This window comes from Benincasa hispida, chromosome 8 (assembly GCF_027475165.1).
Source record: "Benincasa hispida cultivar pf3 chromosome 8, pf3_genome.v1.1, whole genome shotgun sequence".
Classification (NCBI taxonomy): domain Eukaryota; kingdom Viridiplantae; phylum Streptophyta; class Magnoliopsida; order Cucurbitales; family Cucurbitaceae; genus Benincasa; species Benincasa hispida.
The window spans coordinates 32884403-32906398 of record NC_143485.1 but is presented as its reverse complement, the minus strand read 5'-3'; the positions used below and the strand labels follow the sequence as shown (position 1 = coordinate 32906398).

Here is a 21996-nt window from a genome sequence, read left to right as displayed (position 1 = left end):
TTAATTGGCACCATGTGACGACTAACAACCCCCTATACCTCCCGGAGGATTCTGGGATCGAAAACTAAAGAGCTAAAAACTTGTCCTAACCAAGTGTCATTGGCACTTCGAAAATGAAAACACCTCAAGAATAGTGGTGATTAAAAGCAAATTTGGCCAAATTAACAAAACAAAATATGGTAAGGCAATCTTAGCCAGTCCAACGAGGAAGGTTTTTGGGGAAAATGGCGAGTTTAAAGTGGGAAGGAGGGGCATGTTGCTCTTCTAGAATGATAGTCAATTGGCTGATCTTTCCCGAAGGAGTTGTTTGTTTCGGGGGCATCCTAGATTCCCATGGAATGGGCATTTAGATTACCGCATTTGTTTTGCAACATTGTAAGATGGCCGTGTTGGAATTGGTGTCCTAATTCTCCCAAAGTCTCGTTGTTTTGTAAAGATACACGTTGTTTAATGAATAAAATAAGTGTTATTTAATTCTGGCATTTACTCATATCCAATAAACAAAGCTCCTTGGTTATTTTATGTGAACTTAAGCATGTATATGTGATATACAAGTGGATCATGCCTTAAGTGATAACCTAAATAGGTCTGTAGTATAAGAATTAAGGTGGGATACCTGATCCTGGTGACACTACGGATACGGTCCGCTTTGTAGAGGTTTGCAAGTGTTGTAAACTACTAAAGATGGTAGATCCTGACCATTCATGTGGAGACGTGCAAGCGGGGGTGTCCTATACAAAGAGTTTGTATAAGATCTAGACCACGAGATGACTAAACTCTGTATATAACATCGTTGATACTAGAGACTTGCATCTCACCTAAACGACCATAGGTGACACGACCTCAATCCTGAGTGTTTTGGGAACTCCTACCTTTGAGAGCGGTCCTTTGATTAGTATGGGTGAGAATGGCCAGATTGCCAACTCAACATGCCTATCTTTTTGGGGACTTGTCTGATCTGGGAGTTGGGAACTCAATCCACAAAATGAAATTCACTCCTTTCCCGAAACAGGGATAAGTAGAGAAATTGCTCCCTTAAGGGCTGATTCTGGGGCTTGAACAATGTGGCCACGACTTCTCTTTGAAAGAGAAGACTCAATCGTAATAGGACTATGACTTATGTTCATTAGAGGGATCAGTGGTACTTAAAGAGTTAGATGTAATTACAGGGGCATAACAATTATTGGCCCAGTTGTACTTACAAGCGATCTATGAAGGGTTGTCAAGCTTTTGATTGGTTAAGATGGACACATAATATATCTGTGGTAAGGAGAGTTCAGCTGTCGGTCTTTAGTGGAGTGCCTGGCACTTAACGGATGGTGGATCCCGTGACTAAAGAGTTTAGTTAGTTATTCACGTACCGTTGGAGCTTCGAGCTACAAGGCCATAAGGACCCCTTGGTAGCTCAATGGATTCAGTTGAGGATCAGTTCTTGGTGTTGATTTGAAATGTTCAAATTGACAAGAGGTATTTTGATTATATATGATATAATCGGTATGATGTATGAGATACATCTAGTGGAGAATTGATGTAAATGAGATTTACATTAAGTACCATGGAATAGAAAAATAACTATGGTTTATATGTTTCATGAGATGAAATATTAAAACTATAGGTTATAAATAGAGTATGATAAGTTGGTTATCATTTATATTTATAATAATATTAATTATTGGATAATTAATTCTTTTTCTTTAATAACCAATTGAGTGGGTGGTTATTGGTAGTTCATGGTAACCGGGAGATAAAAGGAAAATTGTTTTCCTAATTTTGGTAAGCTTTTGGAAATTTTTTTTTTTGAGATTTCTCTCGGCAAAAAGAAACTCACGGCGCTTGTCAAGTAAATACCGATTTACTCAGCGACAGCGTGTTTTAGTAAACGATCATATAGTGTTTTGTAGGCGACAGATACTGAGCTAAACGATGAGCTAAACGATCGCATAGCTTTTGCTAGGTTTTAGCTAAATGATTGGGCATCGACCTATGCGATAGGTTCCTGTCATCTCCCACTTGCCCAATCGTGTACACGATTGTTCTTTCCTCTTTCATCTGTCTCATTCCAAGTCCGAACAGAGCCCATCCTCTGGATTCTCACACCGAGAATACCAAGGTAACCGTCTTGGTGGTGTCATACTCAACTCGACATCATCGAGGTTCTATGAAGGCCGTTCGTGTTGCTGGAGTTCGTGACCGAGGCAATCGCTGAGGACGAGCGCAAAGTGTTCGTGCAGTATTGCGGACGTGTTGTTCGAGCGTTCGAGGTTGCTGTGTTCGACCATTTGTGAGCAAGGAGTGTGGAGACGAGTCGAAAAATGTTCGTAGAGTTTTCTTCTTTTTCATTTGTAGTTGTTCATGCTGTAATTTCTATATTGATTGTATAACAACATGTTTAGTTTACGACTGTAATGTGTAATGTTCATTCATGATTGTAATTTGGAATGATCTATATTCCGCTGCCCATGGAAATCTCGAGTTCGATTTCCTTCAGGCCGATCATCTAAAGATTCCCGAGCATCCTAAGATGCCCTTATAGAAGCATCTCGAGAGTTTTGGATGCGCTTCTGAAACATGGGTTTTCCAGATTCCTGAGTTGAGGGCATCCCCAATTTACTTTTTTGCTATTCCTTGTTTTCTTATATGTGTGAGTGAATATAATTAAAATAAATATTGTTGAGGGCATCCCCAATTTACACTTCATTTGCATAATATAATTAAAATAAATATTGTCAACCATATATATCATTTTTTTTTTGTTATATCGTAGTTCTTATAATTTTTTAAGCAATATTTTCAAATTTAATTTAAAATTAATTTTTATTTGATAAAAAAATCTTAAATTATGATATATTATTGGATTGTTTTCAAATATAGTAAAATGAACCAAAATATTTACAAATATAGCAAAATACCACTATCTATCAGTGTCTATCAATGATAGATGCTAATAGTCTATCAGTGTCTATCAATGTCTATCACTAGTAGACTATGACATTTACTACATTTGAAAATATTTTCAGGAGTTTTGCCAATTAAAACACTTTTCCTATATTATTTTGATGAGAAAAATAGCGTACAAAAATAATTTAATGGTATTAATTTAAAAAGAAATTCGAATAGATAAAAAAAATATGTAATATAATACAAATTATATTAAATTAATTATAAATTAATAAATAGTCGTAAGGGCATTCTTGAAACATTATGTAAATTTAAGACATTCTTGAGTAGAAATCCTACGAAACAAACACAGTTATCAAAATATTCTTAGATATCTACAAAAATATTCACAAAAAAACATGGTAATCTAGAGATGCCGAACATTTTAATTTTGTATATTTATAATTTTAGGCATCTAAAGATTCTAGTTACCTACATTCTCAAACAACAAATGGCTACTAAAGTGGTTGTTCCCTTCTACTTTTAGAATCTCTTTGATTCACTAATCCACTGCATCATTCTATCCCTAAAAAAATGCATCCTCAAGTTTTTAAAGAAAATGAAGATTACAAAAAAAGAAAAATTAAAAATAACATCAATCGATATGCAGTAAGATGTAAGAGAAATTCATCTTCCAAGCCGATTGAACACATACAATAGTGAGGCTTGAGGGATAAAAGTTTACTAGCAATGATCCTATGCTAAGAGTTAGACTCAAGAGCCGCCACAGCTATTTGGCTAACAAAACTTTGTTACGAGAAAGAGAAGCAGCCAAAACAAAAACCTCTTTGTTACACAATAAAATAGAAAAAAGTGTATTATCTCTTCCAATATCAATATAAAAATGGTTGATGCCATTGCTACAAGGGGTAGCCTGCAACAGAATTTCCTCTTTTTTGTAATTTACAAAATGGGCCCCACTGTAACAAAATAGGCAAACCATCACTAGGTCTCATTATTCCCTCTAGCTAATTCCTATTCATTTGGGACCAGGTTTTTTTTTTCTTTTTTTTTTTGGTCTACAAGTCCACCTTTTTTATGAATATCAAAATTTTCATTGAAAAAAGTGACATAATACAAAGACACAAAAAGCAAGCCAAAAAAGGCAGCAAACTCTAAAAGAGGCCTCAAATAAAAAGGAATGACACTTAAACAATCACTAAGGCTTTGACATATAAGTCCATAGAGGCACATAAAATCTAAAAAGGCTTTCACTCGACAATCTCTAAGCTGAAGTTGTTAGATGATATAATATTAAATTTGTCTTTATCCACCAGCTTAAGCTTTTGGGTCAAACGATGATTTAAAATGGTATCAGACCAGGTAATCCAAGAGGTCCTATGTTCAAACCCCTATAATGTTATTTCCTCCTAACTAAAATTGATTTCCACTTGTTAGGTCTTCTACATATTTCAAGCCCACAAGTGGGAGAGTATTAGATGATATAATATTCAATTTTCCTTCACCCATCAATTTAAGCTTTTGGATCAATTAGTGATTTAAAAAAACCCTCTAAAAATTTTATGGTTCCTCTCACCCCTAGCCTCACATAATGCCCACCCCTACTTGCCACAAAAATCTTCTCTTCTCGTGAAAGGGAGGATTGAGAGAAACTCCTCTATCATCTCTATATATCTCAAATGCATGGCCAAGCCTAGGTCAGAATTCTCAAAAAAAAAAAAAAAAAAAAAAAAAAAAAAAAAACTTGTTCCTGACGACAAAAGCAAAATCACAACCCAAAAGAATATGATCAAAATCCTCTATTGCCCTCTGCAAAGGATGCAACACAACAGCCTTATCGAGTTGGGCACTATCCTAAACACCCTGTCCAATGTGTTAAGTCTTCCATGGAGGACCTACCAAACAAAAACTTGACCTTCATGGAAATTTTTAACTTCCATAACAAGGCATAGACTAAACCACTCAAGGGAAAAGGATTAACTAAACAAAAGGATTTACACGAGGGAAATATCCCAAGTGTGGTTTTAACTTCCAAATATTGGTTCACGTAATTGAAAGTAGCCCATTAGGTTTATGACAAAACCTAGAAGTTGATCACTACTTTAATTTGAGTACACTACCTCCAAGATAGACCTCAACTAGACTTTTCCCTGAATCGTATTTATAAAGTTCTATGAAAGATGCTATGCTGGATTTCAGAATCTTTTGCTATTATTAGATGGAAAAGAGTGGTTGAAAGGCAAGATTCCAGATCTTGTTCTTTAGATGTTTCAAGAGTGTTCTCAGTAAAGTCGTTGTTCAGACATTTGGATTCATCCTACCCGATGGACAGTAAGCTGCACAAAAACTTATGGAAATCAAAATGCCCAAGGAGAATCAACATCATTATTTGGGTAATTATTTTTGGGTCCCTAAATTGTTCAGTCTCTTAAAAGGAAGCTGCCAACTCATTCTCTTTTGCCCACAATATGCCCTTTGTGCTTGATGAATAATGAAGATTGTCAACATATTGTAATTCCTTAGGCCCAAGATTCACACCAAGATTCGAAACCCAGATTTGACACCTGATAGCCTGAGCATTCCCCTGCATCCCATGCAACCTGGCAACGTCATCCTTGCTTGTCTTAAATTACTTCTAAGAGAAAACTATCACCACAACCAATACGGGTCCTTTCAGCATGCTTTGTCCTCACTCACATGTTTCTTAGGAAAATTCTCAAGAGGTCACCCAACATAAATAGAATTGCTCTAAACTAAGCACGCTTAACTATGAAGTTCCTATGATTGAGCCACCGAAAAGGAAGGTACACCTTATTGGTATAGGTAGTGATTTTCTATTCTTTTTAAATCTTTCTTAACCATACTTTCATATCCTCAAAATATCTCTCATTCAGACGTGATCTCGGTTCATTCATGTCCCCCTCCTAAACTCAAGGCATTACACATACCTTCTATGATTGCCCATTCTCTTTGGAAATAAGTTAGTTGCAATGTTTAACCTTCATTGGGTTTTTTGCAATGATTTTAAAGAGAATGTGTCTCAGCTCGTAATAGGTCCTCAATGCAGTTAAAGTTGTTTTATCAGAAATTTGGTTTGAAAGAAACCAGCACATCTTCCAAGACAAGTCGCTTCAGTGGTTTGATCATTCGGAGATTGCTAGGTGCTCCCTCCCCAAGATATTTTCTGATTATTCAGTTCAAGATATTTCTTAATTGGAATGCTTTTATTCAAACAATGTAGTTATGTCATCATGACACATAATACTCTATTGTAATTGTTATATTTTGTTTTGCTATGTGTGTGTCAACTTAGTTGAGATAGCCGGGTGTATCTACTGATCCCTAGTATTAGCATTCATATTTATTTTAGCCTCTTAGTAATTCGAGCAATAGTCTCTTTTTCATTTCATCAATGAACGTGTTGTTTCCATTTAAAAAAAAATGCTATGAGTGCCAGAAAGATGATTTTCCATTCCAGATCTTATCTATTTGGCTCGGTGCCCAAAGCAAGCTTTCTATGCAAAGGGGAAAAAATAGCAGAAATATCTACAATATTTCCCATCAAAGCTTTAAATCCCCTTCATAAGAGAGGAAATATAGACATCCTGAAAAGGTTAATTTTAAATTATAAATAAATAAATAAATGTATAGATCTATAATTCCAACCTCATTTGCATCTTTGAAATGATCGACCTCATTCTTTTTTGGCCATTTCACCCTCCAACATCTAAAAATGGAAAATGAAAATGTCTGTTACTAGCCAATGCCAAACTACTCAGCATCTAATCCAACAAAATAATGGCTTGTGGTGAGAAAAAAGACAAAAGAAAACCTTTCCCTCCCAACACGACGTGCAATCTCCTCTGCTAAGGCTTGACCAGGAGGATCCCCATCAGTAGCAAGTATAATACGTGATGCCTAACAATTTCAATATCCTTTAAATCAGACAGTTTCCAATGGCCTACGGTGTTTTTATGCTTAAAAGAAATGGGATTACCTTATTCAAGTAGTCTTTGCAGTTCCATAGATACTGATACTTCATATCCTAGCTCCACGTGAAACATGAAATATGTATTTCAATCAGACTAAAATAAATGAACATCAATCAAACCAAATAATAAGCAATAATAATTGAATTTTTGATAATCTTATGTCATGTTTGCTTGTGCACATGATAAATATTTTCAAATGAATAATAGTGCACACAACTTTTTCTTTTTTTTTTTTGGGTAAAAGAAACATTTGATTGAAAAATCAAATCAGGGAGAACCCTTCCAAAAGATAATTACATAAGGAGCGCCAGTTACTAAAGATTATTACTATTTTATCCAACAAAGATAGACTTGCACCATTTTAGAAAGGGTGACGTGAGGCCATTTAACAGAACCGTACAAAGGCAAATTAAACACATAACATTACCCACAAAGCTGTAAAATGGGTGAAAGAGCTAGACTGGGTGGTAAAACAAGAAGATTTATCGCTTATCCCAAAACAAAAACAAACAAACAAACAAACAAAAACATACATTCTCAAATCAACCATCACTAACAAGAAACTAAAATAACCTGAAAATTTCAATAAATATGAGACCTTTAAGCACACTGGATATCCTTCATAGCCCCTTGTAATTTTATTCTTCTTTGGCTTTTCTGTTTGATATCAGTATAAATGTTTATACAGTTTGTTTACTTTTGTACTATCATTCCTCCTGATGAAAGTGATTTACTAATCAGTTTTTAAAAATAAAAATAAAATGAAATCCTTTACTGATGCTATCTAATTAACTACATCACGGAAGATCTGCTAGCTATATGCCCTAGTTTGGTCTAACCTTTACCTAGACATATATTACTCTGTTGAGTGAAGACAACATCTGTTACTTGATGTGGACGCGAGAGAACATGAAAATAAATTAGGAATTAAGGAAAATAACATGTATTCTGCAGAGAGAAGACAAAGTGTGCTACTCAATGAGGAAGTACAGAACTCGAGATATGAATCAGGTGGAGTGTGAATGAAGAAAAGGCTACCAAGTTTTGGTTATAAACAAATCTGATGGCTAAGGTTAAGGGTTAAAAAAAACGTTCAAGGCCTCAAAGAGGAACCTGATCTGCAGGAGGTACATCGTTTTTGGAAACTGATGGTGGTGCACCATCTGGAACACTCACACAATTATGGAAACCAGCTTCTGCCATCGAAAGCTTGTCTATCTCCCCTTCAACCTATATTACAAAGAAAATCATGAGTAATATATCTAAGTGGAGTGATTTTCCATACAAAATAACTCATACTATGATGATATCACTTGTGCCCTGTATGTCATCCAATCCATAAAATATTTTCTCAGTATTGGCCTCCTGAAATAAAGGAATGGTAGACAATCAGATGATGATTATATATTAATTTTTACATTAACATTATACAAGAGAAGCAGACAGCACATTTTTCTTGTGGAAAGAAGGGAAAATCAAAATGCATTTAAGATGAATTAAATTTACTCTAAACATATAATTTAAGCCTTTAGGATAAGTACAAATTTATCATACAGTTTATTTATAAGTTAAACCAAGAACCTGCCAGAACTTTTTGTTGACATCACGATACTTGCAACTTATTAGTGCTCCACATCGATAATACGTAAACGCAATAACGATCTGTGAAAACAAGTGTAAGCAATTAGAAGAAGCAAATCATGGTCAAAATTATACTCCAGTAAGCATATTAAAATTTATACAAAGTAAGAGTTTCAATGTCACCAAAATAACCAGAGCTTTCAACATTCTTGCTGTCAAAATATGCTTTGTAACTAAAATTACTTTATTTTCCCTTGTAAGATCTGCCCCTCTCCATCCCCCAATGCACAAAATCGGCAGAAGACAAAAGAGCAACTAAGACGTAGTCCAAACCTTGTAACTTTAGAGGAACCCTCCCCCTTAATGCACCAAAAAAAAAAAGGTCAAACGTAAACTTGTTTCCTAGTTTTCCCTAAATATATATATATATATATATATATATATTATTTTTTTAAGAAACAATTTCATTGATGTATGAAATTACAAAAGAAGAAGGGAAAGAAGCCCCGGGCCAAAGGAGTTACAAAAGAGATCTCTAATTGGTAAGAAGTGAATCAAAACTATAAGAATAGAATAATTCCCTAAGGCCCCATTTGATAACCATTTAGTTTTTTTGTTTTTCTTTTTGAAAATTAAGCATGTTTTGTCCACATTTCTTACAATGATTTGCATCTTTCTTAAGTACAATGGTTGAATTCTTAGTCAAATTCCAAAAACAAAAACAACTTTTTGAAAGCTATTTTTTTTAGTTCTCAAAATTCAGCTTGGTTTTTTAAATCATTCGTGAAAAGTAAATAACAAAGGAAAAAATTTGGAGGTAAAAGTAATATCCATAGGCATAATTTTCAAAAACAAAATGGTTACCAAACATGGCAGAAATATTTCAAAGATTCAAAATACAATAAATTCCCAATATTTCTTTTCTAATTCAATGGCAGAATATTAACAATATTTCTTTTCATTATTTTAATGAAGAGTTTTGTTTCCTTTTCAAGAAAAAACATTAATTCAAGGGAGCTATAAAGGACAACAAAATATCACAAAAGATCAAATTTCAATTTATGAAATTGATACACTCTTCCACAGTTAATGAAGCACACTTCATCAATACAGATTTGAAATGCATTCTTAGCGTGCTTCAGATGCCATTAAGAGATTATCATCCGAAGGTCAGTGCTTCATAGCTAGCTCAATTCAACAATAACTCCTTTTACCTGATTATTGAATCTTTTCTGCATAACTGAATTTCTTAACAATGTGTTCTTGGATATCAATCGCTCAGCAAAATAAGCAACCAGCTGAAACAAGAAACATAATTATTTTCTTTATGTTCCACAATTGCAAGTTTAATTGAAATGCACATACAAAGGAAATATTTGTGTCGATGCTTAGTTTAAAAAATTAAATCCTCAAAACAAATTTCATATGTTTAAAGAAGATAATTTCATTCGATTCAACAATTTCATTCTTAGCTAAATAAACTTACCCCCCCCCCCAAAAAAAAAAAAAAAAAAAGAATTATCAAGTTTTATAAGGATGATATAATTATATCCATTTCTGATGTGTTTCAATAAGTTTAATGAACTTTTGGAATGATTTTAAATTCTTAGTTTATAGAAAAATAAGTTTTCTTAATCGAATAAAATGTAGGATTACAATAAAGGATAAAGAATTGACGCCTATAAATAAGATATTTAGAAAACTACACAATAGCATACATATATGCTTTAACACAGACCAGATAGCAATAATTATCATCAAAATGAAGAACAATATAATATCACCTCATCGCACAGCGGTTCAAGTTGTAGACTCTCCACTGTAATTTTCCGTTTGTTCTGCTTAAGTGCAACTTGACCTAAATTTCGATATGATGACGAACCATCAGCAAAGGCCTGCCATCACAAGCTATGCTAAGCCAAAAAATTCAATCGTGCATTCATATAGATTGAAGCAATAAGTTTTGAAAAAAAAAAAACACAAACACAAACAAACAAGAAATGAAACTTTTCGTTGATATAATTAAAAGAGACTGATTGTCAATGAAAACAAAAGAAAGCAATAAAACAGTAAAGTAAATTAATGGAAGCAATAAGTAATGATAGGAACCAATTTGCATTGTGAACTTTTTTCCATCTTTATAAGAAACATTCCTCAACCATCGGAAAAAAATACATGAGGGATAAGACATCCTCATTAAAAGCCAGTTGGCTTACCCAAAAAAAAAAAACAAAGAGAAAGATAATAATAATAAATAAATTAAAACCCACCATTCAGTCAGCATAAATAATAATAAGATAAGAAAAAGAGGTAAGATCATTGGATCTAGAAGTTTTAGGCATGGAGATCCCCTATCTCCCTCCCTTTCAAACTTGGTAGTGGATTGCCTTAGTAGCTCTCGACTCAAGCTGCTGCCATCAATCTCGGTTTTGAACTTGAAGACAATCACGATAGCATCAACCACCTGCAATTGGCAAATAATCCGATCCTCTTCTCAAAACATGAAAATCGGGTTGTTACTCGGCCATGTAAACCCTGTCAAACAAAAAAATGACCATCTTTGGAAGTGTACTCTTCCAGATACTGACAAAAGCAGAAGTAATCTGGGCCGGAAAAGTGACAGATAAAATATGTAAAAGGAATCAAGAGGAGAAGCCTCACAAAGATCAAGAGACCAAATTCTAGAGTCCCTTCTTCCAAAGAACATGTTGGTCTTGCAAGAGGGAACGAAGAATTGCCACATAAATCGCCTCTCTATATAAAAGAAGACAACTGAAGCCCAAAGAGATCAAAGAAGAAGGATCGGACTGAGAAGGCAAACCCAAAGCCACCAACCAAGTGCAGCTTATTCTAAGAGAGGTGATGTAAATGAGGAAACAACTCATAAAAGGGTTTACCACAATACCACCTACCCAACAATCTCCCAAAATTAAACTTTCAAGCCCTACTCAACGAACTGTCTAAGAAACTGAATTGTGATAGCTTCCAAGAGGTTTTTCCTATGTCCTTAGACAGAACAACTGCTTTTCACCCACTCCGAAGGGTGTGGGTCATATCTGCTCACAATAACTTTGTACCACAAAGCACCAAGCTCCAGGAAGAATCGTCACAACCACTTTGCTAGCAACATCTCGATTTAAAATCTCAGGCTCTGAATCCTTAATCCTCCTAGTTCCACTAGCTTCACCACTAATTTCAAATTAACCAAATGAGACCCTCCCCCATCAACCTCTTCCTACAAGAAGTAGTGAGGATACCTCTCAATTAAACTTTATGAAATTTTCCATGATATTTGAACAAAATACAAAAATGTGAAACACCAAATTATCTTATCAACAAAAGAAGAAGAAAAAGAAGAAGCAGAAGAAGAAAGAAAAGAAAAGGCAAAACAATAACTGAACAACTTTTCAAATCAACCCTAGGTGAAAGGCCCCAACCACATTTAGCACGAAAGAATATCTAATTGAATTATTTATTAAAATTTTATACCAGAGTACGGCCTTTCCAACCACATTTTGCACGAAAGCACATCCAAAGAGCAGCCCCCCTGATCATTTGAAATAAAAATTAGAAACTCACAAAACTCAAAAAGAAAAAGGTTGCAGAATACATGCATGGCAAGGGAAATGAAGGATTGAAAAGTCTAACAGATGAAACGGAAATCCAGCCACTTGTTACAAAAAAAGTAGTAATTTCATTGAACACAAATATAAAGGTAAGAAATCAAACTAAGGTTAGTAGTGAACAAACTATGAGTTCAGGTCCTATCAACTTGTTTCAGCCATACATGTACATAAAGAAAAACAAAGATACAGAATTTGAAATAATCGTATTTATAATTCAATTAAATTGTAATCCTAAAAGATTGTTACAAAAAATAGGGCAAATACACTTTTGATCCCTGAAGATTGTAGTTGATGTGTATTTGGTTCTCGAGGTATTAAAAGTAACACTTTAGTCCTCGAGGTTTGGAAAATAGTTCTAAATGGACCATATTTTAAATTGACGGTTAGTTGACTAACAGAAAAGTGGTGTCAGATGTGAGATTATTGAGTTGGCAATTTTAAATGACTTGAAAATATTTAGAGTTTATATTGATTTTATATTATGTGGCATATTTTTTCTTTTTCTTTTTCTTCTTTTTTCCTTTTTTGATGGAGTTTTATGATACAATAATTGCCTGGTTTTTGGTTTATTGATGGAAGTTTTTTTAGAGGAGAAAAACCAATGAAAGAATAGAGAAATTAAAAAGACAAGGAAGGATTTATTGGGTTGCACATGCATGTAAGAATAACAGGGGAAGTAGAAAGGGAGGGAAGGGAAGAGAGAGGATGGAGAAGAGAAGAGAGAAGGGAAGAATGAGAAGAATAGAAGAAATATTGTGTAGGGAGAAAACGTGGGGGAAGAGAAAATGGAGAGGAAAAGAAAACGGGGGAAATGCTCCATGATATAGAACAATATAAAATCAATAAATATTCTCAAATCATTTAAAATTGCCAACTCAACAATGTCATATCATTTTTCTGTTAGTCAACTAATGGTCAATTTAACACAGAAACCATTTAGAACTATTTTTCAAACATCAAGGACTAAAGTGCCACTTTTGAAACCTCAAGAACCAAATAGACATCAACTCTAAACTCCAAGGACCAAAAGTATTACCCTAAAAAAAATTGGATAAAAAAAACCTCCCTGTAATGCCCAAAAAGAAATTTTCAAGGAGATATGCATGCCAATACAATTGAAGAACCGAAGAGTCCAAAAGTGATGGACAACGACTCCAGCTTCTTTTTCAGATTTTCAACGTAAGAAAGTTATAAGAATAATGGCTGGAGCTATGGTGGTAGACTACAAGTCCATCGACCTATCAAGTGTTTTTTGATACATGTACTTAGAAACAATTAATTTTAAAAATTTGCAAATTAATTAGTGAATATTAACCCCATGAAAGATCACAGAAAATAGCAATGATGACGCAGAAGTAATACTGAAAGATCACACACACACACAAAGACCATTAGCATAAACGTCAAAGCATAGCTCAACTAGCAAATAGTATGTGTTAGCGACAAGAGGTCAGTGGTTTGAATCCCCCATCCCTATTCTGGTAAAAAAAATAAAAAAGGCTATTAGTATAACAAATAAAAAGACAGAGAAAAACTCAACGAGGAAGAAGCCGAAATTCAGACTTTTCACAATCAATAGTCACCCTAAATAACTTCTACAAAAACTTTTAAAACAAACCATATAAGACACACAAACACACAAGGCCTATCAGTAAATCAAATAAAAAGATTCCGAGAAAAACTCAACAAGAAAGAAGCCTTAGAATCTTACCCGTCTTCTGAGATATACAGGGAGAAGCATCGTTCCCCTGAATCACCACCTTTGCACTGGCAAGAATTTGATACAGAATTAATCAAGACATCACATAAAATTAAAAAATTAAAATTTTAAAATAAATTAAATAATAATAATGATAATAACTACCTCTTTTCACTTAGAGGTTATAGGTTTATATGGTAATTCTAAAAAATGGCCTCTAAATGTTTACGTTGTATAAAAAAAAAAGACCTCTTATGAAAAAACCAGTTGTTTTGGACCCATTGTTCATGGAAAAAGTTAGACACAAAATTGCATTTATGCACTCACTTATAAATACAATATAAATAAATATTCATCAACTTTTTAACCTATTTTCCCTGTCAAAATGAATGAGGAATTGTAAAATAGATTTTTTGACCATTTTTCGATTGATGCATTCCCATTGATTCAATTAATTTTTTTAGTCTATATTAAATATTTTCAAGACCTCTTAAAGGAACTATTTAAGATATTAAATATAATATATAATAGATTCAAATTTAAAAAGAACGAAGGATTAAGGAAAGAATTATTTAAAAAAAAAAAAGGTAAGATGAATTTCGTGACTTTTGGAAAATCACTAAACCACGTAATCCTGATCAAAATATCAGCCCATGAGTTCTAGCCGAAAAGCCGCCGAAATTCATAAATTCCGACCGAGACTTGGCCAGAATTCTTGAACATCGACTTCCTAAATGCATGAATTTTAATTGAAAACTTATCAGAATCGATGAATTTTGACCAAAAATTGTTCAAAATTCATGAATTTTGGCCGGAATTTACCTAATCTCACTGGGTTCGACTTAGATTCAAGTGTTCTTTTTATTTCAAATCTTAAGTTCTGAAAACTCAAATCTCGTTGAAATTGGTAGAAAAATGAAAAATCAACCAAAAAAAACTTTCAAACTTAGTCTAAAATGCAAGCTAACTTGCCTAAATCATGATTTTTTTAGAGATACAAGTTGATTCAACAAAAAATTCACAATTCAATTTAAATGGGATGAGAGAATGGGAAGAAAGAAAACAATAAGGGCAAAATGGTAACTTCATATTATCTAAAAGCCAAAAGGATCCCAAAATAATAGTTTATTCAAATGGGTCCTTTTATCCAAAGCCAAAACATAAATGGGCCCTTTTTTAGAAGAACCCAAGTTTATAACCAATAGATGAAGACAACAAGTCAAACCAATTTGTTGGAACCAAAAAGAAAAAAGAGTAGGAAAGACAATCACTGGATCTATTTTTTTTAAGGAGAAACAATTTCACATTGATATAATGCAAAGGAACAAATGTCCAAGGTTCATAAACATTTCATTGATAAGGTGAAATGATTACAAAAGAATAAAGGATCCTATCAATATGGTAGTTACAAAAAGCTCGTCCATTGAAAATGAGGGAAGTGAGACTATGACTACAAAAGGGTGGTGATGGTTTACACCAAAAAAGTGCTAAAATGATAGTAGACTCTATAAACAATACAGAACATTTGTGCTCGTCTATGAAGATCCGAGCTTTACGTTCCTTCCAAAGGTTCCACAAGTGAAATTTTGCTAAAGGATCTTCTTGTTTTGCTCTCTAAAGGATGACTAGTGAGGACATGTGAGCAAAAAGAGAAATTATCACCAGAGAGGGCAATGTACCAGCCATAAGTGTCTAACATACCATTCCAATAGGCAAAGCCAAGGAACAAAGTCTGGGGAATTCATCTTGGAGACGATTCCTCCCAACAAAGAAGAAAGTCCCATCACCCAGTTAGGCCTCCTATTATCAAGACATACCCAAGGAGGAGTAAGATGGGAATTAACCAGTAAAAAGGTTATGGTGGGTCAGTCAATGATCATTTTGTTGTACAGTCTAAGGGTGAGAAGGGTTTTGTAAGGGTTTTGGGGGTACATTGAGAGGACAGGCTTTTGGCGAGTAGTGCAGAGTCTTTGGAGCAAGGGAACCAACCCTCTCTCTACAGTTGTAGGGGATATTTACATTCCCCTTGAGGGAGTCTTTAGCTTTTGTTTTGTATTCATAATTCCACTGTATATTGAAGACTCTCAATATAACAGTGCTGCTGAAATATTACACTACATTTTCCTATGTCGTTTGGCTATTTTGTGTTCCTTTGCTTGATTTCTGCAGGTTAAGGACACTAGTTATCTAACACCCTTTCCCACCTTTGCTGTAATGTGATTGAAGACCAAATGTTTCTGCTTATCAAAGATTTAATGCCCAGCTGTAGGTCGTGGTAATAAATTCCATACTTGATTGTAATAATCTTCCTTCAAAGAACATCCTTATCTATGTGAAATCGCAAAATCCGTTTAGTTAGAAATGCTTTATTATTAGATTTGATGTTGAAAATCCCCAAGCCCCCTCCATTAATGGGCAACTTCACCATGGCCCATTTCAAAAGATGAAAACCAGTCTTCTCGTTTGTGCCCTTCCACATAAAGTTCCAAAAAAGCCTTCCAATAGTTGAAGCCACTTCAGTGGGGATATAAAAGTGACAAGTAATAGATGAGGAGGTTTGATAGGAGGATGAGTCCTCCCCTTTAAATATGTGAGATGATCCCAAGAATGTAATCTTTACTCCACTTTCTCAACAATAGGATCTAAAAAGGAGGAAGTTTCCGGCTTTCCATTAAGAGGGCTGAGAGAGGCCTAATGTAAGTACTCGGCCAGCTCCCCAATTTGCATCCCAGATTGGAGGCTAAATCAGTAGCAAGTGGTGAATCAATACCCAAAAACTCGAATTTGTGGGCATTGGTGTTGAGGTCAGATGCTTTTTGAATGATTTTGATGGAGTGGAAAAGGTTCACTCATAAATTTTCAAGGTGAACCTAGTCATGGGGTGAAAAAAGAATGATGTCATCCGAAAATTGCAAGGGACTGATGGAGATAGAATGGGTGATTTCCCCCAAGGAAAAACATTTAATCAACCCACTGTTTTCCACAAGAAGTAGCACCCTACTAAGAAAATCAACCAGTAGGATGAAAAGAGAAGTGTTGGAGATGTGGTACTATGGCTATACCAAAGGCTGAAAAAGGAACAAAAGATAAATCATTTTGAAGGACTAGGAATCCAACACTATCCCGCTTCACTGGATTGAAAATAATAATATCCAAAAGAGCAATAAGGGTAGCAACATCCAAAGAGTGAAAGTGTTCCTATGGTCCTTACTCTGTTACTCATAGGGGGCCCAATACCAAGACAGAAGACAGAAAAAGTCCAAAGGGTGATGAGTATTGTCTCCATCAATGTGCTGCCTTTGTTCTGAGGAGGAATAATATTTGGAACATGTTTTCCTACATTGTTAGTTTGCTCATAGAGGTTGGGCGTTTCTTTTGAAGTTGTTCAGGCAAATTGGTTGGGTGTTTCTTCTGAAGTTGTTTGGGTTTTCAATTTGCCTCCCTTAGTGAGTGGATGGTTCGCTTTAATTAGTTTTGGATAGGGTTGGTTTTACCATACTACTTTTGAGTTATGCGGTCCATGCGCCTTTAGGGATGCAAGTTCATCACTTCTTGTTGGTACAGTAGAAATAGCTTTAAAATACATACACACACACACACACACACACACATATATATATATTCTCTCAATGAGCCTTCAAGATTGGAAAGCCTTATTGTGATTAACACCTTTGGAAGGGGGGTCTCTCTTCCCTGCCCCTAGGTTGTCTTCTTGTTTTTTCCATCAATATATCTTCAAGTTTCTTATCAAAAAATAAATAAGATACAGAAGCTGGCAGCTGTTGTCACTTTTACAAATTGGATAAATATCTCAAAATAGAGCAGAATACGTATAAAGAAACTGATATTAGAAACACAATACCATTGGACACAGCAGGTGGTTCGTCTGCCCTGGAACACAAGATTCGGTGTCAATGTCAAGCTCCTGCAATTTTTTTCTCAGAACATTCAATGGAGTCGAGCTTAAAGCCTCGTCTAGTGGATTCTCCAAAAACGCTGCACAAAGAAGAATGCAAATAACATTAAAACTAATCAAACGTCAAGTCCTCTCCCATCCTCAGAATACATTGCCTGCAAACTACTTTGTCTTAAAAAGCATATCCTTAGTCTCTCCAATTCATCCAAATCCTAAAAGCGAAAAAGATTAACCCACCCAGCCAAAAAACATTAAGATGCCCCAAAACATGGGAATTGATCAGAAACAATCACAAGCCTAACTACAATTGAAAAACCATAAACAGCTCCAGTACAAGTACCTGGAGGTGTGGGAACATTGGAATGAGAAGTGAAAGAAGAAACCACATTTGGTTTCATAGAAAAGGGTTTATCAAGGGACATGGGTCGTACAGGAAATAAACCATGGAGCAGAGGATTACTTCTGTACAGGAAATACTTCAGCGAAGAAGAAGAAGAAGAAGAAGAAAGGTGTGACAGGATAACCAGAGAAGTGGACTTGCATAAAGGAATGGTACCCATTAGATTAAATGAGGAGGAAAATGAAGAGAGGTTGGAAAAGGGGTTATAGAGACACTGATTGTGGTGAAGAAAACGCATGCCTGGCTTGATGGGGTTTAAGGTAATCAGATGGCTATGGACTCCATTTCATTGGGCGGCTCTTCTACAGAGTTAATAACATAGTAGCTAGCTAGAGAATGAAGAAATCAACAGGCCTTGAAATGAATGTTGCTGAAGAAAGGAAGGAGTTATGGGTATGCGAAGAGTGGGTTTGGTTGCCGCAACTGAAGCTTTCTTCTGCGGCTTACTTCCGAAGACAAATAAACCCGAAGCTTTTCTGCACAACCAGTGGGATTTTTCCTTTTTCTTGTTTTTCCCGTTATATAATTTAAGGTGCCTTTTGAAACAAATAAAAAAATAACAAAAAGTAAAAATTTTGAAATAGGGTTTTTTAAATATAAAAAATATATATATTTACAAATATTTACAATTTATTGTAAAAAGTTCCAAAAGTTCTTACTTTTGAAATTTTTTATAATATTTTTAGGATTTTTCTATTTATAAGAATTTTCTTTTAAAATAGGTTGGTTGATTATAAAATTGTCCTATTTATAAGAATTTTCTTTTAAACGCCACAACTTAAATTATTGATTTGTGTGAAAGGACGAAAATACCCCTGATGTAGAAAACTGAAACGTTATCTTCTTATTCAACAAGTCGGACATCCATTTTTCATATCTTCTTCTTATTAGTTTTTAATTTCAGCAACCTGTTAGGGTTTAAAAGATGCCTGAGAAATCTGCTGCGTTTTTCTGTGTTTTGTTTTTACATATTTTGGCTATTTTTATTTGTATCTCGACCGCCTATATTGATTTGTTAGGGAAATAAGCATCATCTCACTTGAAATCAACTTGATTCTCACCTGAGACTAGATGAAGTTTGCCTAAGATTCATCTAATCTCTCCCAAGATTGTGGTTATTGAGGTATTGTGGACATTCTGTATTACATCCCGGGACATATATAGCCTAAGAATGGCCACAAGCTTGAATATAGAATGCCTATTAAAACATCAAATTCGTGGCATGCGCCGGTGACCTTGGCCCAAATTCTTCAATCTCAAGACACGATCTCACCCGAGATCTACCTCGAGATTTTATCAGTTTCCATATTGAAGGTTGATTTTTGTGGTTATTTTGTTTGTTTTATTGTTGAGTTTAGCTTGTGTTTGTTTGTTTGTGTTATAGATGGTATTGGTACTAAAAATTCGCACTTATTATTTTCCAGCAAATTTGACTTGTTGTTTCCACATGGGAAAAATAATTTCTACCATTAAGAGCAAGTTAATGCGTAGACAATTATACATGTTTAACCAAACAATTTTGGACATTTTTTCTACAATATACGTGGTTAACTAATTATATCTCATTCTACCCTGGTACACTCGAGGCCATCTCGATAATCCAACATTGGTTATATTTCTAAACACCAAAATAAGGGGCTAACTTGTTCCAGTAATGCAAAAGGATAAACTCCTGACATGCTTTCGCTGCAAGTATGAAGTATCCACGCACATTGTCGTTGTTGAACTTTGTGGTCGAGTTTAGGCTCATATTATAAATAGTGTGGAATGCATCCGAAAATATAATGGCAATAGATTTAGTAATGCTTTTGTGTCGATTGGATACGAACTCCAATCCATTAACAATATGGATCGTTGTTTGCAACCTTCTCATGAACCACGTCCACGACTCATTGTTTCCTCTATCTCCCAAACTGAAAGCAATTGGGTATACGTGATAGGTCACCCAACTAGGATTGCTCCAAGCTAAGCACGCTAAACTTTGGAGTTCTTATGATTGAGCCACCAAAAAGGAAGATGCACCTTGTTGGTATAGGTAGTAACTTTCAATTCTTTTAAGTCTTTCTTAACCATACTTTCATGTCCTCAAGATCCCTCTCATTCGGATGTGATACCAATTCATTCATGTATCCCTCCTGAACTCGGATTGTTACATGGTTATCATATAAATATATATTAAATATTTTATTAAAATAATTTTTTAATTAATTTATTTTCGAAAAATATTTTGGGAGGGAGTTGTAACTCCCTCTCCTTTTTTCTCTCTACTACATGCATGTGTGGGTGAGTTGTAAAGAGGTTGTTTTCTTCTTTTTGTTCTTGAGTTTTACAGAAAACAAAAGAGAAGCTTTCTAAGAAAAAATCAATCTGCATCTTACCCCTTTTTCCTTTAAATCTCACTCCCTCTCTTCCAAAAACCTAAGAGCCTACAAAACTCCATAGTGATTCTCATCCCAATAGAGAATACATGAGGTTCTGATTGGTGGTGGCCAATTAGGATTTTGAGTACGTTGTAGTTCGTGATCGATTCTGGAGAAAAGAATTACATGAAGAAGGATATTCTTCGAGGGTAAGTTCCTAATATTTTTTTTCAATTCTTATTGGTATGTTGTAAATTTAAATTAAATGCATAATATTTTCTGTTTATTTCTATAAAATTTTGCTTCTGTAAAAATTGGAATTTGGGACCGATCCCCGCTTCCGTATTGAATTTTTACCATTTTCTACAATTGGTATTAGAGTCAAGTTTTTTGTCCCAAATTTTCCAATTTTTTAGAATTAATTTTACAGAATTGGTAGGTTTTTGCATTCTGTATTTAATTCATGATTGATGAATGTATGAAATGTTTGGTTTACAATTTTGGATAATTTCGGGATTGGATCTTGTTTTACAACCTTTAAATATTTACAAATATGATTTGTAAGGGCCCGTGTTTTGGACACAATTAATGTGATCGAGTTTGTAATTTACTATGTTGAGTCGTTCATGATTGTTTCGGTGGAAATCTTAAAAAAAAAAATGAGGCCAAAAATGGAGGATTTTCGAAGGAGATCGCAACTATACAACAGCTACTGCATAGTAGCATTGCAACGTTGTGCCCTAGTGTTGCAACGTTGCAATTAGGTGAACGGAGTGTTCTATCCGTAGCATTGCAACGCTGCGAGAAGGAAAGAACAAACTGGTTCGCACCCGGTTCGGCTCGTAGCTCAGATGGTTCGTGTCGATTTGGTTGGTTCGAGAAGTTCCTGGCTGGATGGTTTTATTCGTGCGGTTCAAGACCCGACTCGCTTGTTTTGAACCAATGGACCATTTTTTCTATAATAGATAATTATTTTTTATTAATTAAATCAATGTAAATGTTATATTAATTTAATTAATAGTTTAGGAATCCAATCCTAGTCCAATAATTGTTTTAATTTATGCATTTGATGTATGATTTATTTTTAATTTTATATATGTCATAATGTATGTCATATAGTAAAAATCCAACCATAGGTTATGCATTATTCATGCATCGTTTATATTATAAATGTTATAATATATAGCTGCATGATTTAACTTTATAGCATGCTCATGCATTATATAACATAAGTATTATTGTATATGTATGCATGCATTAATAACATAGTCATGCATCATTTATATTATAAGTATTATAATATATAGTTGAAAGTATGTATGGATGTATGCTATTAATAATTTTATTACTTTATTATATAAGTGTTATATATGGTTAGTAATGAAATGGAATTGCATGAAGCATGACACTACTTTAGGTAATTTATAATTGTTATAATTTTACTAAATGTGTCAATGAATGCAATTGTATGATTTTAATTTATTTCATTTATTTTATAAAAGTTATAATTAAATGAACTTAGAA

General features: G+C 34.3%; 1 protein-coding gene across 2 annotated transcripts in view; it reads right to left on the bottom strand.

Moving 5' to 3' along the window:
- Positions 1-18636, bottom strand: part of LOC120082994 (toprim domain-containing protein) — a 31084-nt gene extending 12448 nt beyond the window's left edge. Inside the window, exons 1-12 of one of the 2 annotated variants that reach the window (XM_039038451.2) lie at positions 18053-18636; positions 17659-17792; positions 13809-13864; positions 11961-12018; positions 10256-10366; positions 9686-9769; positions 8472-8552; positions 8190-8255; positions 8004-8120; positions 6896-6943; positions 6731-6816; positions 6565-6625 (exon numbers count right to left, since the gene is read on the bottom strand). In XM_039038451.2, the coding sequence (XP_038894379.2) occupies positions 6565-6625; positions 6731-6816; positions 6896-6943; positions 8004-8120; positions 8190-8255; positions 8472-8552; positions 9686-9769; positions 10256-10366; positions 11961-12018; positions 13809-13864; positions 17659-17792; positions 18053-18350 (1200 nt within the window). In that variant the 5' untranslated portion in view covers positions 18351-18636. The remainder of the gene's footprint in view (positions 1-6564; positions 6626-6730; positions 6817-6895; positions 6944-8003; positions 8121-8189; positions 8256-8471; positions 8553-9685; positions 9770-10255; positions 10367-11960; positions 12019-13808; positions 13865-17658; positions 17793-18052) is intronic. The other variant, XM_090316415.1, reaches the window with a different exon arrangement.
- Between the last annotated feature and the right edge of the window lie 3360 nt (positions 18637-21996).